The sequence below is a fragment of the Episyrphus balteatus genome, chromosome 1 (assembly GCF_945859705.1).
Source record: "Episyrphus balteatus chromosome 1, idEpiBalt1.1, whole genome shotgun sequence".
NCBI lineage: Eukaryota > Metazoa > Arthropoda > Insecta > Diptera > Syrphidae > Episyrphus > Episyrphus balteatus.
Genome location: NC_079134.1, coordinates 66,995,663 through 67,014,742, shown reverse-complemented (window position 1 = coordinate 67,014,742; position 19,080 = coordinate 66,995,663). Strand labels below are relative to the sequence as shown.

The 19,080-nt window shown below is 32.2% G+C and overlaps 1 protein-coding gene across 2 annotated transcripts in view; it reads left to right on the top strand.

Annotated features, from left to right (window-relative positions):
• LOC129905675 (nonsense-mediated mRNA decay factor SMG8) overlaps window positions 1-18,610 on the top strand; it is a 92,407-nt gene extending 73,797 nt beyond the window's left edge. For both annotated transcript variants that reach the window (XM_055981217.1, XM_055981216.1), the window contains 6 exons: window positions 7,952-8,129; window positions 8,184-8,345; window positions 17,830-17,931; window positions 18,001-18,047; window positions 18,101-18,200; window positions 18,276-18,610. In XM_055981217.1, the coding sequence (XP_055837192.1) occupies window positions 7,952-8,129; window positions 8,184-8,345; window positions 17,830-17,931; window positions 18,001-18,047; window positions 18,101-18,200; window positions 18,276-18,608 (922 nt within the window). In that variant the 3' untranslated portion in view covers window positions 18,609-18,610. The remainder of the gene's footprint in view (window positions 1-7,951; window positions 8,130-8,183; window positions 8,346-17,829; window positions 17,932-18,000; window positions 18,048-18,100; window positions 18,201-18,275) is intronic.
• The last annotated feature ends 470 nt before the right edge of the window (window positions 18,611-19,080 follow it).

Below are 19,080 nucleotides of genomic sequence, written 5' to 3'. Positions count from 1 at the left end.
AATTTTCCACTGTTTTTAGTCATTTTTCAATCAAAAACAATGTTTTTATTGCTAACAATTCTGCTCAAACGTTATTTGCTACATTGTAAACAATTTTGAACAATTTATTTCAAAGTTTAGTGATTTTTTTTGAAATTTTTAAAAAAAAATCGAAATTTTTTACATTGTTATCGTTTTTTCGCTGTTTTTGTTCTCTTTTGCACAAATACATAGCATGTTTTCCATTTAAAATTAATTAAACTGTTAATTTAGTGTTGGTTAAACTTTGACATACTATCGATAGCATCGATAACAAAAAAAATCGAGTATATCGATACTTCACAAAACTATCGATAGTTTCAATACTTCCAAATTATTTTACCACAAGGCTACCGATATTATCGATAGCTTTGAAATTAATTAAACACAATTTGAACTACAAGTTAAGTTTTCGTTTGACATTGGATGTAAACAACGAATTAACATAGCCGATTGTATCGATAGTTTTAAGAAAAAACTATCGATAATATCGGAAGCCTTTTGGTATAATAATTTGGAAGTATTGAAACTATCGATAGTTTTGTGAAGTATCGATATACTCGATATTTTTTTGTTATCGATGCTATCGATAGTATGTCAAAGTTTAACCAACAGTTAACAGTTAAATTAATTTTTAATGGAAAACATGCTATGTATTTGTGCAAAAGAGAACAAAAACAGCGAAAAAACGATAACAATGTAAAAAATTTCGATTTTTTTAAAATTTTTTCAAAAAAAATCACTAAACTTTCAAATAAATTGTTCAAAATCGTTTACAATGTCTTTCTACTGGTAGAAAATAACGTTTGAGCAGAATTATTAGCAATATAAACAATGTTTTTGATTGAAAAATGACTAAAAACAGTGGAAAATTCTCAAAATAATTGAAAAAACTTAAAAAAAAAAGACTTGTGGCACTCGAGGACTGCCGCGGTTAAGCTATTGCATTGCATTTTTTATAAACTTATGCAATTATAATTTATTTACCTGCACTACACAAAACCAATGATTATGTTTTGTATCTACCTATCACTTCATATACAACAACAAGGTCACATTTGAAAACATGCATACACACAATCTCATGTCATAAACTTCTCCAGATAAAAAAATAAGAAAACACAAGAATACTTTTTCTCTTCTCTTCTGATTTAATATCGCAAGCGCAATCCAACGCTTTACTCGTTCACAAATCACAAAAAGTTGAACAAGAAAGAGAAGAATGGGAAGAGAAAACAAAAGAAAAGAAAATACAGAAAATTTTGTTTGCTCCTGATTTATTCTGCAGACACAGCATTTATGGTCGTCTTCCTTACTCCTCTTTTTGTTGTCTAACACAATTTATATAACCCTCTCTGGCTGAACCAAAACCATTCACACATCTATGCAAGCTTCGTACAATCGTATTATATGCATATACACACATACCATCAAAAATGTAATAAATTTTCGTTACGTTTTTTCTTGGTTAGCTCCCCATGCCAGGCCTCCGTTAAAATCTATGCAATAGCTTAAAAAAATTTTGTTCGAAGTCGTACCGATAAATCGAAAAACTAATGATGCCAATGGATTTCTCGGGTCCGAAATATGGCGAAACAGTTATTCGCGCGTCTGTCAAGAATTTCGACTTGCACAGTGTAATTAATTGCTGATTTTAATAAGGTTTCTTCATAAAACAGTTCAATAAGAAAATCTGTTAGATTTTAGGTGGTCCTGGTCATATTTTTCTCTGTGTGAAGAATTAAAAACTCAGAAAAGATATTTTATCAGAAGGAATAATACTTCCTCTATGAACTCATTAAAAGCCCTCGATAGCAGCCCCGAAGAAAGTTTTCCTAGTACCCATATATATTTTATTAAAGATATAAGTTACACTGCTGGTTTCAACGTCAACCACCGAAAGAACTTTCTCCAATTTAAAGAAAATAAAAACAATACGAAGAAACATTATTAAAACTTTAAAAAAAATTTGCGAACTAAATCTATTCCCCCCCCCCCAATTAGCAAAAAGCTATCTACGCCACTGCCGTAGTCGGAATGCTAACTCCAGATAATTATCTGGAGTTTACTTTTGTCTCGATAATAACAGTAGTGCCAAGGTATAGTTGAGTTATCGATAATAATTTATACAAGGCCGTCTTTAACTATCCTGAGGCCCTTGGGCACACAACAATTTGGGGGCCTTTGGGAAAGTAAAATTAGTACAATTGTTTTAATAACAGTAGTGCCAAGGTATAGTTGAGTTATCGATAATAATTTATACAGGGCCGTCTTTAACTATCCTGAGGCCCTTGGGCACACAACAATTTGGGGGCCTTTGGGAAAGTAAAATTAGTACAATTGTTTTTTTGTAAAATTAGTACAATTGTAAATTAGTACAATTGTCATTTTTTTTGACGGTACCTACCTACTTGCCATAGAACCGGTTTCTTAACGTAAACGACACAACCGATTTTAATGAAAATTTTTACATAAAAAGGTTTAAACTGATATTAAAATTAAGATAACTTAAAAAAAAATTATTTTTGGATTTAAAAAAAAATGATTTTTTTTTTTAAAGTTACCTTTTTAATGAATTTTATGTGTCAATCTTTAAATACGAGAGCAATTCGCAATTCAAATTTAAAAAAAATGTGGGGGTGCCAACCATTGTACCATGGCGTTTTCCATTGAACCAAAACATTGATGTACCGTCGACGAGCCGGCAATAGTTTTTCTTAAACGTTTTCCAACGTCAAAAGTATTGATGTTCTTTTGCCGACGAATTGATTCTATTTTCGTCTTTTAATACGAATCTACACATATTTTTACACTGATTTTAACACACACTACAAATTTGACAATTTTGCAAACTTCAAACGAAATTATTATTTAAGGATAAAGATAATGGAAGAGAAATCATTGTTTTTATTAATAAATAATCTTACCTACAGTGGAAAAAAAAAGATATTTTTCTTGTTTTTTTGAAAATTGAATTTGGGTTTGGTCATTTGGATTTAAAATTTTGTCCGCATACAACGCCACATAATTTGCCCGACAAAAATGTTTTGAGAATAAATGAGTGAGAGAAATTTTCGTTCCTTCGGGGCCCCCTTGAGAATGGGGGCCCTGGGCACGTGCCCCGTGTGCCCTTATGGTAAAGACGGCATTGAACAACCCCTATCTTTCCTCACAAGTCACAATACGAACTGACATCAAAATATAAAAAAACAAAACAACCCCTTTCTTCTACAGCACATGAGAAGGAAACCAGAACGGCAGCTAAGTTGAAGCAAAGACAAGAGAAATATATATTTCTTATGTCTCTGGTTGTAGTTAGCGCATTTGGTTTCATTTCGGCAGCCGAACCGTGTACACGGTTTCGGTTTTGGTTTGTACGTGTGAAGGCGCCCATAAGAACGTGTATCCTAGCAACCGTGTATCCGGGCCGTTTATCCGGTTCTCGGCGACGTGTGAAATGGGCCTAATTCAAATGAAAAACAATTGGTTTATATAGCTCAGGGAAATTAGTCAAAATATGGGCATGAAATTGCATTTTTCGCGGGACAAAATTTTTTTCATGGAATGTGTTCGGGTGGTTGTCCTTATCATAAAAGCCAATTTGTTGGGATAATTGGAGGTTGGGAACAGCCGCCATCTTGGAAAAGAGATTGGTATCGTTTTTATTGAATAGCTCCATTGTTATTCATTTTAACAAAAACTGACAAAGGTAAGACTTATTAACAATAAAATTATCTAAAAAATCATATACAATACAATTCCGTGAGTTGATTACTTTTATAGTTGGTCAAAGTGCGTGTTTGTATCGCAAGGTTGGGGCAAAACGACATTTTTTCATATATCTGACATACTTTTGATTTGTTTGGATAATTCTTCAAAAATGAATTAAAGTATTTATAATTATCTATAAAATGAGACCACAATCGTTATTGTAACCATCATATTGTAGAAGTAATCTAACTCCGAAACTCTCCATGTACTAGTGAAAAGTGAGAAAAAAGCTAGTTTTTTGCTAGTAGGCCGAGCAAATTTTGGGAGTAGAGGTACAACCAAAATATAAGTTCGCAGTTTTGCAGCCATACGCATCTTAATATCGATTTCAAATGTCTGACAACTCTAATTTTGTGCTTTATACGGTTTTCGGGGGGTTAAATAACTTAAGTTTTCCACTTAATGTGAATGGGCTAAATTTATACTATTTCCAATTATAAATATAAAAGCTGATGCTCTATCATTTTTCCTAAATCTGGACATCTCAATCTCTGCGATCGGGTTAATAGAACTCACGATATAAGCTTTTTTAACTAACCATATCACGCTTATCAATTCAAATAAACAAACAAAATCTAAACAAAAAAGCCTCTAAAACATAATCGCATCAACGGCTTATATCCTGAGTTCTATTGGTCACATCCTCAAGATTGGGATGTCTAGATTTAGGAAAAATAATGAAGCACCAGCTTGTATATTTCCAATTCCGCAACCGACGAAATAAAATAAAGCAGAACAGCAAAAAAGAACAAGATCAAAGAGAAAAAGAGTCACAAATTTTTTTACCGGAGACTCAAGGTAGAAAATCTTCCTTCCTTTTTTTTCGAACTTTATTTGTTCTTTGCTCTTATGTGCGTCTCGCGCTTTACGTCTTCGTGTAGAAGCGGACTTAGTTTTACTTTTAGTATATTTTTCATTATACTTCTGATCAGTTTTTTCAGCCTAATTGACACACATCCTTAGTTTGATTTTATAATTGTAAAATAAAAATATCCCATCAACGCAGAAAAAATGGGAGTTTTTTTTTATATGGTACAGGATTTTTTTTTTTATTTATGAAGAACACTGGCGGAAAATTTTTTTTATTCGGTTTTCAATTTCATTTTGGAAAAAGTGAAGAATTAACGCAAAAATGGAAGAAATATATCTGGCGGAATATAAAACAGTAAAAAATATATTCATAATGGTTGTTTTTGTTAATAACAAAAGAGTTTGAAAGAAAAACTTTTCGCATTTTTCAATTTTCAAACAAAATTTTAAAATGTCAAACTTCAAATTCATAAGTGTGTGTGCAAGTCCGTGTGCAAATCGGTGTAAATCTGACTAAAAATGTGGAGTAAATCCGGGGTACTCCGTAGTACTAAAATTACTCCGGAGTAATTTTTTTTTTACACTTTTGTGGCGTCAAAGAACACAAAACCTTCAAAAGTGCAAAAATAAGTACTAAAAGGGTACTCTCATTGGAGTGAAAGAAAACGACATTAAATATGAGAAATATGAGTAAAATTGAAGCAGTGGGTGTGAAAGCGTCAGTCGTAGCCCTTCGCACTTATTCGCAGACAAATTCAATTGTTTAGGAAACTACACATGCTAGAGAAAATTTATGTATATGAATCATGTATTTATATTGATGACAACATAGTTAAAAGTTTCGTTAAAGTGAGAAGAAAAACAAAAGTATGGAATTTGAACCTGTCCTTTTCTAGTCTGTTTTTTTGTTGAAAATTTTAAATAAAATAGAATTGTAAACTCTTTAAATATAATATATACCTTCAACTTTAAGTTCCAACGAAAAGTTGGAGCTCGCGACCGATGATATATCGCTGGCGCAATCATCGACGTCTATCGCACTGGCTCCGTCCTCCATATCAAGGTTTGAGAATGGATGGAGAAGTAAATTCTCCTCCTCCTCAGTAAGCTGAAGGTTCTTGGTGTTCTCCATGATATGTTCTATTAAAAATTCGTTTCGCTGCTTATAGTTTTTAGTTCTTGAAGAAAATAAAGTGAAAGAAAAGAAAACAAAAAAGGAAAAAAGAAAAAGAGAAAAGAAAAAGTTTTAGAAACATAAGCAGGTAAATTATAAAGTAAAGGTTAATATGAAAAAAAATATTGTCATTGCCGACTCCTCCTCTATTGAGACCGTAAGGAAAAGCCTAAGCCGGCTGCCGTGACTTCTACCGACCGTTTAGCGTATATCCCCGCTATGGTTGTATTCATATAGTAAATTCTTCCATATATTCATAGGGGTGGGCCTCTCTTAGTTTGCCCAAACCCTAGCTGGTAGCTGGGAAACTGCCCGAGAGCTAGACACCGTTACTAGCCCGCTTGAGGTTCGAGCGTAAGCCCCCTCACCAACGTCAAGGTTGAGACCCGACGAGGGGGGAAAACGGACGTTAAAAGTCTATCTTCATTCATAAGAAGCTCCGAGTGGTTCGGCTAGTGAGTTCCAACTTGCTAGTCATCTGTGGTATCACAATGGATCTATAAGGGTCTAAGTGTGTCGGGTTATTTATCTGACAACTACTACTACCTAACCTAACCTATACAATGATACGAAATATTTTCTTAATAGACCGAGAGCCGGCAGCATATTTTGGCAGTTTTGATATAACCGAAATTCGAGTGTGCACATATCTAGATATGCACCACAGTATGTCAACGGAAAAAGTCTGGCAGTGATCTTTTTCAGCTTTCCCTTGCCAGACGCATCCAAAGTGCAGCAAAAAATCAACTTTTGGCGTTTTGGTATAACCGAATAAATGATACACCAAAAAATCATAAAAAATCCCCTGATTTCGAAACTGTGGGTACCGCAAGTTTCTTTTTCAGCTTTCCCCCCGCCAGACCGCTTTAAAGCATTTTTAAGTGCATTTTTCTAATAAAAAACCTAATTACTTATTTTCTGTTAGGTATAACCGTATGATGGTAACAAATAAATATTCTATGTCTATTCCAGGTCTAGAAAATATAATTTTTAGCCAGCTATTTTTCTGCCTTCCCTCTGCCAGACGCATCCAAAGTGCAGTCAAAAATCAACTTTTGGCGTTTTGCTAGGTATTAACCGAATAAATGATACACCAAAAAATCCCCTGATTTCAAAAATGTGGGTACCAGACGTTTTTTTTTCAGCTTTCGCCCCGCCAGACCGCTTTGAAGCATTTTGAAATGCATTTTTCTAATAAAAAACTTAATAGCTTTCTTTCTGTTGGGTATAACCGTATGATGGTAACAAATTAAAATTCTATGTCTATTCCTGGTTTAGAAAATATAAGTTTAAGCCAGATATTTTTCAGCCTTCCCTCTGTCAGACGCCCTTAAAGGTTTCCCAAACAGGTTTTTCCATACAAAAAACACATAGTTTCTGTTTTTTTCTTATAAAATTGAAATAATATTTTTTTGTTTAGAGTAAGCATATGATGGCCAAATATTAACTTTCTCTGCCTTTTCCTGATTTAGAAAATGTAAGTTTAAGCCAGTTTTGTTTCAGCCTACCCTTTGCCAGACGCCCTAAAAGGTATCTCAATAGTACGGGAAAGTTAGATTTTGCTATATGGGGGTCTGGGAAAAAATCCGAAATGCATTTTGACTTCAAAAAAATTTCAATTTTTTTGAAGGACTCTTGGTGCTGTTGTACAAAATGTGGTTTTAGACTCTTTCGATCCCTGGGTTTTTGCTCTTTCGATCCCTGAAGTCAAAATGCATTTCGGATTTTTTCAGACCCCCATATAGCAAAATCTAACTTTCCCGTACTATTGAGATACCTTTTAGGGCGTCTGGCAGATATGTGCACACTCGAATTTCGGTTATATCAAAACTGTCAAAATATGCTGCCGGCTGTTGTACAAAATGTGGTTTTAGACTCTTTCGATCCCTGGGTTTTTGCTCTTTCGATCCCTGAAGTCAAAATGCATTTCGGATTTTTTCAGACCCCCATATAGCAAAATCTAACTTTCCCGTACTATTGAGATACCTTTAAGGGCGTCTGGCAGATATGTGCACACTCGAATTTCGGTTATATCAAAACTGTCAAAATATAACTGTCAAATATGGCTATAACGAAATGATTTAACCATTTTGGTAGCTGAATCTCCTCTTTTGTTTCGATAAAGTTGAGTACTTGCAACACGCCTAGCCTAAGCAAATTTTTCTCGTCCTCAAATAGTGGAACCTGTCTTTTTGCATTACCCGGTAATAAACGGTTTGTCTACTACAATACGGATACAAAAATAAGAGAAGATCCTTTACTAAAATCCTTAAACGACCTTCAACGTTCATTTAAAACAAACAATTATTTTAAGGAAGACAACATGAGTAACATGGAAGATCTACGTCTGTTTGGGGTATTAGTTCTTCTGATAACTATATGATACAAAATATAATAAATGTTTTTTTAGAGTTTTGGGATACCTCTGGTTCAAAATGTCGATGCCCATTTTAAAGTGGAAACACCAAAAAGGAATACATTTATGAATTTTTTGAAAGATCATATTAAAGAAGCTTTACAATTTGGTTTCAATGATGGTGTTTCAAAATTCAAAAGCAAAAGCAATTTTTTGGTAAATATTTTCGCATATTTATTTTAAATTAGCACTAAATTTCTTTACTCACGAATTTTAATGGCAAAAGTATGATAACTAAGGCGATAAAAAATAGTAACGGACTCTTTTAGAGCAGTCAAATACAATGAGAAGGGGTCTATCTCTCCGCGTTTATGAGGGAGGGCAACTTTCTAAAAAATGACTCAAAATAAAATGAAATATATAAAAACGACGGCAAAACTAACAATTTTGAATGATATCTTTTTCAGAATTCCACACTTAATTCTTATTTTTTAAACAAGTTATTTCAATTAAAAGTTTTTGAAATAATTTTTTTTGAAATAATTGAAAAGAAAGTTAAAAAAAAAACGAATTGAATACTATTTTTGTTAAGACTGGATTTCAATGCAAAATTTTCTAACAAAATAATGACTCCCTATGAGACGCTGAATCCATAAAAGAGTTAGTTAGGAGCTTTGAGCATCTTCAAAAAACAGTAGACACCTCATGCACGCCGTAGAAGAGCACTAGTTGTGCAGGGAATTAAGTCCCCAGAAACTAAGTCTGAGGGCAGTGGCGTAGCGTAGTTTTTTGCCGTCCCTAATTATTTTTGTATGGTGCTTTTAGATTTTTCACCAGAGTTAAACAAATACATTTTACAGCAGCCGCAAAATGAACTTTTTTATGAAATAATTATATAATATAGATTAATGCTTTATTCATACATTCATTGACTAATCCTGTGCTGATTAGACTGGGCCAAAAAAATATTTTTTTTTTTTTTTGAAAGTTACTTCGAAAATCTTGTTCAGGATGATGAAAAAAAAAATTTGGTTAAAATTTGAGCCGTTAAAAATAATTTTAAGAGGTCTATCATCGGTGTTTTTTATTTTTATACATGATATGATGTGTTACAACAGAACTGCTAGACCAGGCATGTCAAACTTGCGGCCCGCGGGCCGCATGCGGTCCACATCGTATATTTCTGCGGCCCAAGCTTAACTTAGGACAACTTGCATTTTCAATTTTTTTACATTCAATTTTTGTTTAAAAAATAAAATTTAAATGTCTATAATGAACACAAACAAACCGGGGAATCCAATGAAATTGTTTTGAATTTCTCCATTTCAACACTGCACATGCACACACCCGTTACGAGAGGAATGGCTGTAAGAAAGTTTTTCACTTTTTTGCGATTTATGTCACTTGACAATCGCAATGGAGAATTTCCAGGGAATATGAGTTCTTCATGGTGAAAAGGCCAACAAAAATTTTTTGTATTGAAAAAAGCTTTTTTTTTTTGCTGTAATTATAGCATTGGAGAAAATAATTGTTTATCTTTTCTAGAGCGCAGATTGACCAATGGGAAAGCTGTAAAAAAGCCCCATACGATTTGTTTCATTCTAAATGAATTTTTGCGGAAAAGCTCTGAAATTGTTTATTTGTAAAAAAAAAGATATATTTCGAATTCCAAACAACCAAAAATTTGATCTGAAGTCGACTTGCAGTCGCTACTTTTCCTTAAATAAATTCCAATGAAAAAAAGTCGCTAATTTTTCCCAAAAAATCGGTCCTTTTTAAATCTCTTTTTGAGACGGATTTATAAATATAGAATCAGTACCTAATCACTTGCAAATGTAGGTACGAGGTAATCGAAATTCAGTGTCACTCCGTTTTAAGATCTAAATTCGACGAAGTTGGGATGCCTGAATTTTACAAGTATCTAATAGCAGATTTGAAATAAATAGAAAATAATTTTCATTATTTTTTCACTTTGTTTAAATAGAAAATTGACATATGAAATCATTTGTATGTTTGGAAGCACTTATCGATGCGAGCAGCTGTTTTCACTTGAAATAAGTCACCTGTTAGATCCAGAATAACAGATCTAAACCTGGGGTCTATTTTAAAAGAAATAACTTCTACTAAATTTTCACCACAAGTAGAGAAGATATTAGAAGAAAAGAGATGCAAAGTGTCAGGCAGAAAACATTAATATTACTACATTTATTGTTCTTGTTCGTAATAATAAATCTATTTCATACAAATTCTAACTGTTTCTTTTTTTTTGCGGCCCATAGATATGTAGACCCTGCTATTTTGGCCCGTGAAAGCCATTGAGTTTGACACGCCTGTGCTAGACGATCAAAGTAAAAAAAATTTCTGTTCATTTTTTCTTATACAAAATTAAATTTCCTACAAAAAAGGTCTGATTGAAAATTTTCGTCAGACGAGCCGTATTCGAGTAATTAAGCTTTTTAAATCGAAGTGTTTTTTCAATTTCAATGACTGTTTCACTTTGGAATTTTGTGATGAGCAAATAAGTGAATAGAAAAATAAAACCACGACAGATTCTTATAGGAAATGAAAATTTTCGTCAGACGAGCCGTATTCGAGTAATTAAGCTTTTTAAATCGAAGTGTTTTTTCAATTTGACTGTTTCACTTTGGAATTTTGTGATGAGCAAATAAGTGAATAGAAAAATAAAACCACGACAGATTCTTATAGGAAATTTAATTCTCTACAAAAAAGGTCTCTTAGTAGTTTCTGTTTCTTAGAGTTCTGAAGAAGTTATTCACGATTTAAAAATTGATTTTTTAATTATTTTCTCGATTTAAATCCTGAATAACTTCTTCAGAACTCAATTTAGGGAAAATTACTAGGAAAATTACTATAATGCATATAATTACAGTGGAACGCCAAGCTATCGAAAACAACTTGCTCAAAAAGCTTTGGAATACAAGACAGCCTAGATATGGGTCTGTAATTAACTATATTGGATTTATCTCCTTTTTTAAAAACAGGAGTAATAAATGCTTGTTTCCAAATGCTAGGAAATTTACCTAACTTGAGAGATAATTCAAAAATAAGTTTAAGTGGAAGAGATAAAATTGACTTACAATTTTTCAAAACTGCTGCAGGAATACTAGTAGGGGAGCCCAGGAAGGGATTTCGCGCGTTACTCGAGCGCGTCAGAAAATCATATGGGGAGAAAGCTTGTACTCAGTAATGTACTCCTACCAAATATAAAAGCTTGATACAGTGGTCTGCGTTGTGGGCAGCCCGTCAGATTAGTAAAAAAAAATCGATCCTCGGAAATACTCGAGCGCGTCAGATTAAGAAACGGTAGGTTAAGTACATCTAGAAAAGTGTATATTTCAATAATCTGACAATTTGAGCGTGGCATAAGAAAATGGGAGAGGCACAAAGTTGTAAAAAAAAAAAGTCACCTCGAAATACTCGAGCGCGATTAACTTTTTTTTATTCTGAAGGGGATTTTATCAGGAACACGAAAAACATATCATCTGACGGTTTTCATGGGGCAATATAGCAAAAATTATCGATAAAGCATGAACGTACAGTAAAAAATAAAATACAATTTTTTGGTTCGTGTTGCTGAGTTTTTAACGTTTTTGTCGAAATATCTTAATTTTTTTTGTCTTATTTACTTAGGTACACTTATTATGTTGATACGGATTGACTTAAAAAAATCTAACGAATTCATTAAATTGGATAAAAAAAAAAACGTGTCAAAGCCCCAAAAGACGTTTTATATGGAATTTACTATCGGAGAATATCCAGTCCGGTCCAACACTCAAATTTTTGTATCGAAGTGACATTCTTAACTTTATAGCAAAAGCCCCATCTTTAAAAAATATAGAAGCTCTGATCGTCTGGTCATTACGTAATGTTCTTAGATTTGGGGTATTTTTTCTTTCGTTAAAGACTAGACGAGCAAAACTTATGACTTTAGGTACGTTTACTTTTTAATAATATAATATCATACGAAAGAAAGATTATCAAGTAAGTATCATAACCATTTTTGCTTACAGAAACACGAGATGACGACAAAGTTGAACAAGTGGAAACCAACCTGGAAGACGAATCCAGTTATTATGAATATTAAATTATTATTGATTGACCTTTGTATATAATATGTATATAATGTAAATTTTGTATTACATCCAGTAGGTAATAACCAGAAGAAACGAAAAATATTGTTTTATTCAAAAACTGTCTGATTTTTTTTTAAATTGTCAGATTAGCAATACACCTTAACATAATTGTCAGATTATCATTTAGGGTGACTCCAACATCGAGCTGAACCTACAGTAGAAAAATCTGACGCGCTCGAGTAACTTAAGTTAACAATATTTTTTTACATTTTCAAAAATGATTTATAAGTGTAGGCCACGTCCAAATCGTCAGTTATTCAAATTTAACACTATTTGGAGTTCACTGAACGTACCCTCTAAAAATCTGACACGCTGGAATAACTTTTTTTTTTTTTAATTTTTTCTACCGCTTTTTGTTGTAACACATCATATCATGTATAAAAATAAAAAACACCGATGATAGACCTCTTAAAATTATTTTTAACGGCTCAAATTTTCACCAAATTTTTTTTTCATCATCCTGAACAAGATTTTCGAAGTAACTTTAAAAAAAAAAATATTTTATTTTGTTGGTCCAGTCTAGTGCTGATTGATGGAAAAATACACCTCTTTCCATATTTTCCGTATTCAATATTATCGATCATTTACAGAAATTCAAGAGTCAAAAAAAGAGGTAAGGAAAGAGTTACGGTTTTTCTTTTCTTTCATTTTGTTTTTGTTTATATGGAGTGAGTTGAAGAGCAAACGTTGTGTGTGTGTAGAATAGAATTGAAAGGCTGAGTGGGTAAATTAAAAAAAAAAAAACAATAGGCAAAGGCATGTTAAATAAATATTAGGGGTATTCACGATCCGATGCAACTGGTCTTAGACCAGTGGTCTAGTATCATTGCAAAAGTGTAAAATCTTACAACACTACAAAATATATGGATTGAAATTTTACAACGGTCTTGCACTTTTGCTATACCCTAACCCTATTGCAAAATAAAAATACAATGGAGTAAAATTATTTTTGACAGATGGCAGCTCACCGTCGCGTCGCCCATGATAAACAGTTTGTCTTTTTTATACTGTTTATAATGGTTGTCGCTACTCATGTCCCGTAATTTAGTTTCTTTTGATGTAAAATAATTAGTGAAAATTAATTAACCCGAACAAAACAAAGAATTAAATTATAAAAAATGGAAAAAAGAAGAAGCAACGGTGGAGGAAAGAAAACATCATTCATGCTTCAATATTTACTATAGATAAGAAGAGGGGCGTTCACGATCTATTGTAAAAAAATAAAATTTTACATTTTTACTAGGCCTGTTGCACCAGATCGTGAATACCCCTATTGTATATGTACATTAGGGTGTCCGTTATTTCCCAAAGTGATGTTTTCGGGGTTGACACCCCCTAGATCGAAAGCTTAGGGCCTAAATAAGGGGAATTTAGCAAAAAAAAAATTTTTGGAGGTCATTAACCCGTGCCTCTACAAATTTGTATGGGAAATTTTTAACTCATACATAAAATTTTTTTTCTCTCGAGTTAGATCATATTTTTTTTAATGTTTGATAATTCTGGTTGGAAAACAGTTACTTTAAAAGATCACATTCAAAATTTCCCGTTAAAATTTTTTTTTATATTTTATTTCGGTTTTTGAAATTATTGGCTATTTTCGTAGTTTTTGCTTTCACCTATCACACAATTTTAAATGCAGTTTTATTGGTTTTTAATTCTTTTTAAATATTGCATTAAAAAATTTGTGAATAAATCAAAAATTTCGATTTTTTTGAAAATTTTTTTGGAAATTTTTGCCGTTTTTATAATAAAAAAATATTATTAAATACTTTACCCTTTCTTGTTTGCAACTTTTTTGATGTAATTTTTTAGGTGAATAGTTTTTAAACAAAATTCAATAAAAATATTGTAAACATATCTTTTGTAGTTCGAGAAAAATAAATTTAAACGTATAAAAACGGCAAAAATTTCCAAAAAAAATTTTCAAAAAATTGAAATTATTGATTTATTCACAAATTTTTTAATGCAATATTTAAAAAGAATTAAAAACCAATAAAACTGCATTTAAAATTGTGTGATAGGTGAAAGCAAAAACTACGAAAATAGCCAATAATTTCAAAAACCGAAATAAAATATAAAAAAAATTTTTAACGGGAAATTTTGAATGTGATCTTTTAAAGTAACTGTTTTCCAACCAGAATTATCACGGGTTAATGACCTCCAAAAATTTTTTTTTTGCTAAATTCCCCTTATTTAGGCCCTAAGCTTTCGATCTAGAGGGTGTCAACCCCGAAAACATCACTTTGGGAAATAACGGACACCCTAATGTACATTGTACAGAGATGTTGATATTTTGAATTTTGTCGCCTCCCTAATAAAGTGCCGCCCGGGGCCTATGCCTCCCTTGCCTCCGCCTTTGTCTGAGGGACTTAGAACTCACTCAGTTCACAAAATTTAAAGTCGCCAGACAGACGCCAAAGTCAACAGTTTTTTAACTAAAAGTACCTTGATGGCCCGCTACGTGGTTTCTCAGATTTTTAACTCCTTTTCGGGTCCTCTGTCCGGCTGACGCAACTTCGTTTTAGCCCGATCATTCTAGACAAAATTTCAATATACAGTCTACTCCCTCTAAGTCGAACTCCCTCTAAGTCGAATTTCCCTCTAAGTCGAACTGATTTTCGAGTCCCGTGAAAGTTCGACTTAGAGGGAGTCGACTGTATATCAAAGTTAATTGAAGTATATATGAAGTGAATATGTAAAGTCACCAGGCAGATGCCAATGTCAACAGTTTTTTAACTAAAAAGAATATTGACTGGCCCGCTACGCGCGTTCTCAGACTTTAAACTCTCTTTTAGGGTCCTCTGTGCCGATCACGCAACTTCGCTGCTCCGCTTAGGATATATAATAACCTATTTTCACTAGAGCCCAAATGAGACAATTACGCAAATTATCTCATTTCGAATGTCAAATTTTATAGAAAAAAATTCAATTTGAAATCTGAACTGACCTTATTTGTATATTTGTATTTGTCAGGTAATGTGGAAAATCTTTTTATTTTGAATTTTTCAAAATCACTCAGTTTTAAGAAAAATCAAGTCTTCACTGGTAAATACTTTAATATTTAAATTTTTTGATTAAGAATTTTCATAGTGTCATTGAGTTTGATGTACGTCAGTTTTGAATTTGTGTGAAGTAAAAGCAAATTAACTCAACAAAAAAGAAATTTAAGAAAAGAAATTAAATTTGAATAAGTAAGATTGTAATGAAGTTTACATTGGTCAAACGAGAAGAACGGCTAAAATAAGATGGTCAGAACATTACAAATCTATCCACTCTAAAACAGTTGATCAATCAACACCAGCTGATCACATGATTAGCAATAATCATAACCTAGCAGGTTTTCGGTTATTAAAACAAATAAATAACCCAAAATTATTAAATGCATACGAAGAAATATATATTCATCGTACAAATAATATGAATAAAAACAAATTATTTGAACGATCTTCCTTACATGCATTTTTGAAACCCTTTACAACTAAAGACATATTTGAGACAAAATTCTAAAACGCATTTATTTATTTATCTTATTTTGTATTAAAACCAAATTAAAATTCATACATTCTTATTTGATATTTTTTTAAAAATTACTTTAATTTTTTAAATTTAAGAGATTTGATAAATTGATTTTTATGTAAATTTAAATGTAAAATATTTATTATTTGCTTGAACCTGAAGATGGGAAGAATTCCCGAAAACGTTTGTTAAATAAACAACATATAATATATGAGTATAAGAAAATAATTCTTTATCTTTTATTTAATTAAAAGAAATTAAATATTAAAGCAAATTAAATAACAAGGGGTGAGTCTATCTCGCTGAATGGTTTTCATTAGGATATTTTTAGAATAGTTTTATCCTTAGATTAATATGATTTATTCGAACATTGGTTTAACATCCATCAGGTTTCCCTGCGAGCTATATGCTCAATGGTGCGTGTGGTGGTCTCCTGGCTCAAGTTAAGAACATTGGTGTAACATACATCAGGTTCCCCTGCGGGCTTTATGCTCAATAGTGCGTGTGGTGGTCTCCTGGTTCTAGTTTTAAGCATTGGTGTAACATCCATCAGGTTCCCCTGCGAGCTTCCAGCTCAATGGTGTGTGTGGTGGTCTCCTGGCTTTGTTTTTAGTTGACATTGGTGTAACATCCATTATCTTACCAAGTTGCTCGAGGCACAAGGTTGCGTGTAATGGTCTCCTGGTTAACCATAACATTGGTATAATATCCACTGGTTCCCTTTTGAGAAAGAGTCTCAATTGTGCGTGTGGTTGTCGCCTGGGCAAGATTGACTCGTGGTGTAAGTCCGTTAATGACGGCCGCTTGGAGTAAGCTATATTTTGATTATATTAAGGATAGGATTAGGTATATCATATATTGAAAAGTATTCACGTGTTGTTTCTATTTCATTTCAGTAAGTTGCCAGTGTTGGATCACCACAATATTTAAATAACATTCTTCAATTTGACTTAATTATTTGTTTTAAATGAAAATAAATAAAAAAAATATTTGGAATAGATTGTTTTTCCTTTTCTTTTTAATTCTATTATATTTGCGAAATTATCTCATTTGGGCTCTAGTGAAAACAGGCTATAAAGTCGCAAGCGCCAACGTCAACAGCTTTTTAAGGTATTCAATGCGTTTTTTAAACTTTTTTCCCAAGCTATTGATTGAAGTAACTTGAATTAAAAATTAGAATTAAGTGTGGACTTCTGGGTTTTGAAAAAGATATCATTCAAAATTGTAAGTGTTGTCGTCGTTTTTAAATAATTTTTTACTTGCTCTATAGGGCAAGTTTTGGTTTCGAGTAGAAAAAAAAATTCGAGGTTTTAATCATAACCAACAGTACTATGATGGAGAAGATCAAAAAAGTGGTTTTCGTCATGCATCCCGTCGGTCTGTGCGTGTGTGCGTCGATCTGTACATCGAGCTAGGGCCTAAACGGATGGATGGATTTGCTTGAAACTTGGTACAGATGATTTTTACGTAATTCTCTAGACCCTTTTTTTTATTTTTTTAATATCTCCCTTTTAACGCATATCTCCCATATAACGTTTTCAAGGCATTGCAATTTTCTCGAAAATGGCTCTAACGATTTCGATGCAATTTGGTGTAGGCAATACTCTTATTGATTCTAACAAAAATTGTCATATTTTTTTAGTTCATATTTTTCATCAAAGCATAAGGCAATTTTATTCAAAATTTATAGACATCATTTGTAAAATGTAAAAAAAAAAATAAAAAAAAATTTAATTTAATTTTTTAATTTTCGATTTTATTTTTAATTATTTTTTTCTCGACACTAAACAAAATCTTAAATTTCCAAAAGATATTTAAGATAAAGGTACTTTGAACTACAAGAGCAAGTACGTGCGAACCAGTCGTGCATTTTATTTCATTTTGAGTCATTTTTTAGAAAAATGCCCCTTCCTTCTAAACACCTTCTCAAAGTAAAAATTGCTTGTATTTGACTACTTTACAAGAATCCGTTACTATTTTTCAACGCCTTAGTTGCCGTACACTCCCCATTTGAATTTATTTTTAACCAGGTACCAAATGTGAAGACATGTTATGAAACGTTTAAACTCTTACATAACATTTTTATTGACAATGCTGATAACCCAGACTATGAACCAGCAGATCCATTTTATGTAAGTTTTGTTCACTTTGTTTTCTTTCTAACTTTATTTAAAATTAAATTTAATTTGATTTTTTTAAAGAAATCTTATCTCGAAAATTTCGACAAGCTAATGGACATAGATGAAGGGTAACTATTAAAATATCAAATTAATCAATCTATGAAACCAAAATCGTTTTAAGATTTTTTTCAAAGTGTTGCGATAATGGAGTGAAAAAAGCATGTAATCTATACAATAATGCTATCATAAAACACTGTGGAAAATCATTCCAAAAAGCATTGGTAACTATAAAACGTTGTTATTTTTTTTTTTTAACTGAAATAAAATGATTGATGTTAAAAATATTCAAATTACAGATTGATGATTCCTTATCTATATATGTTGCTCATGCAAGGGGCCCTAATATTGATAAATCCGAACAAAAACTTATCGAAAATTTTGATCCATGCTGGATGAAAGAAAAGCAATATGAATCCTTAAGCAACCGAGCAAAAAACAGCAATATCACGAAACCTAATCGCGGAAATTCAAACAACGAAATTTTAGCTTCCACTTGCAGTTGTAAACGTATTCAATGTTCTCGTCGAGGTCCATACGTGATGGGACAAGAAATCTATGAATTTCTTCAAACCTTACAGGATGTTTGTCGATTTTGCGTTAAGAATAAAAAAACTGAGCTGTTCCACTAAAATCTTATTTTTTATTTGACAAAGGTAAATTTTAACTACAAAGACATCAGAAGAAGAAGTGGTTGAGTTACATATTTATTTTTTTCCAGGGGATAAAAGTGTCAAATGACTACTTAAATTTTGGTGTTATGGGCATTTATCTAGCGTCATTAGTCTAGAAGTTATCTTAAGGGGTAATAACACTTTGTAGGTACGAAATGGAGTGTCATTTTCATCCGCGTATAAAACAAAGTAGAAACATTAAGTTTATCAATAGGTATCAAAATAGGGTACTTGAAATTTTTTAATGGTAAAATGACGGTGAGGTTCAGCGTTCAGGATTCATATGAAGGGTCCAGGGGAAAAACAGCACCATTCCAACTCATTTCGAGAAAAAACCCATTTTAAAAATTTGTTATCCTACAACTTAGTACTAAGAGCATACAATTTAATAATATAATAATAATAATATATTTTATTTTTCAAAAATTAG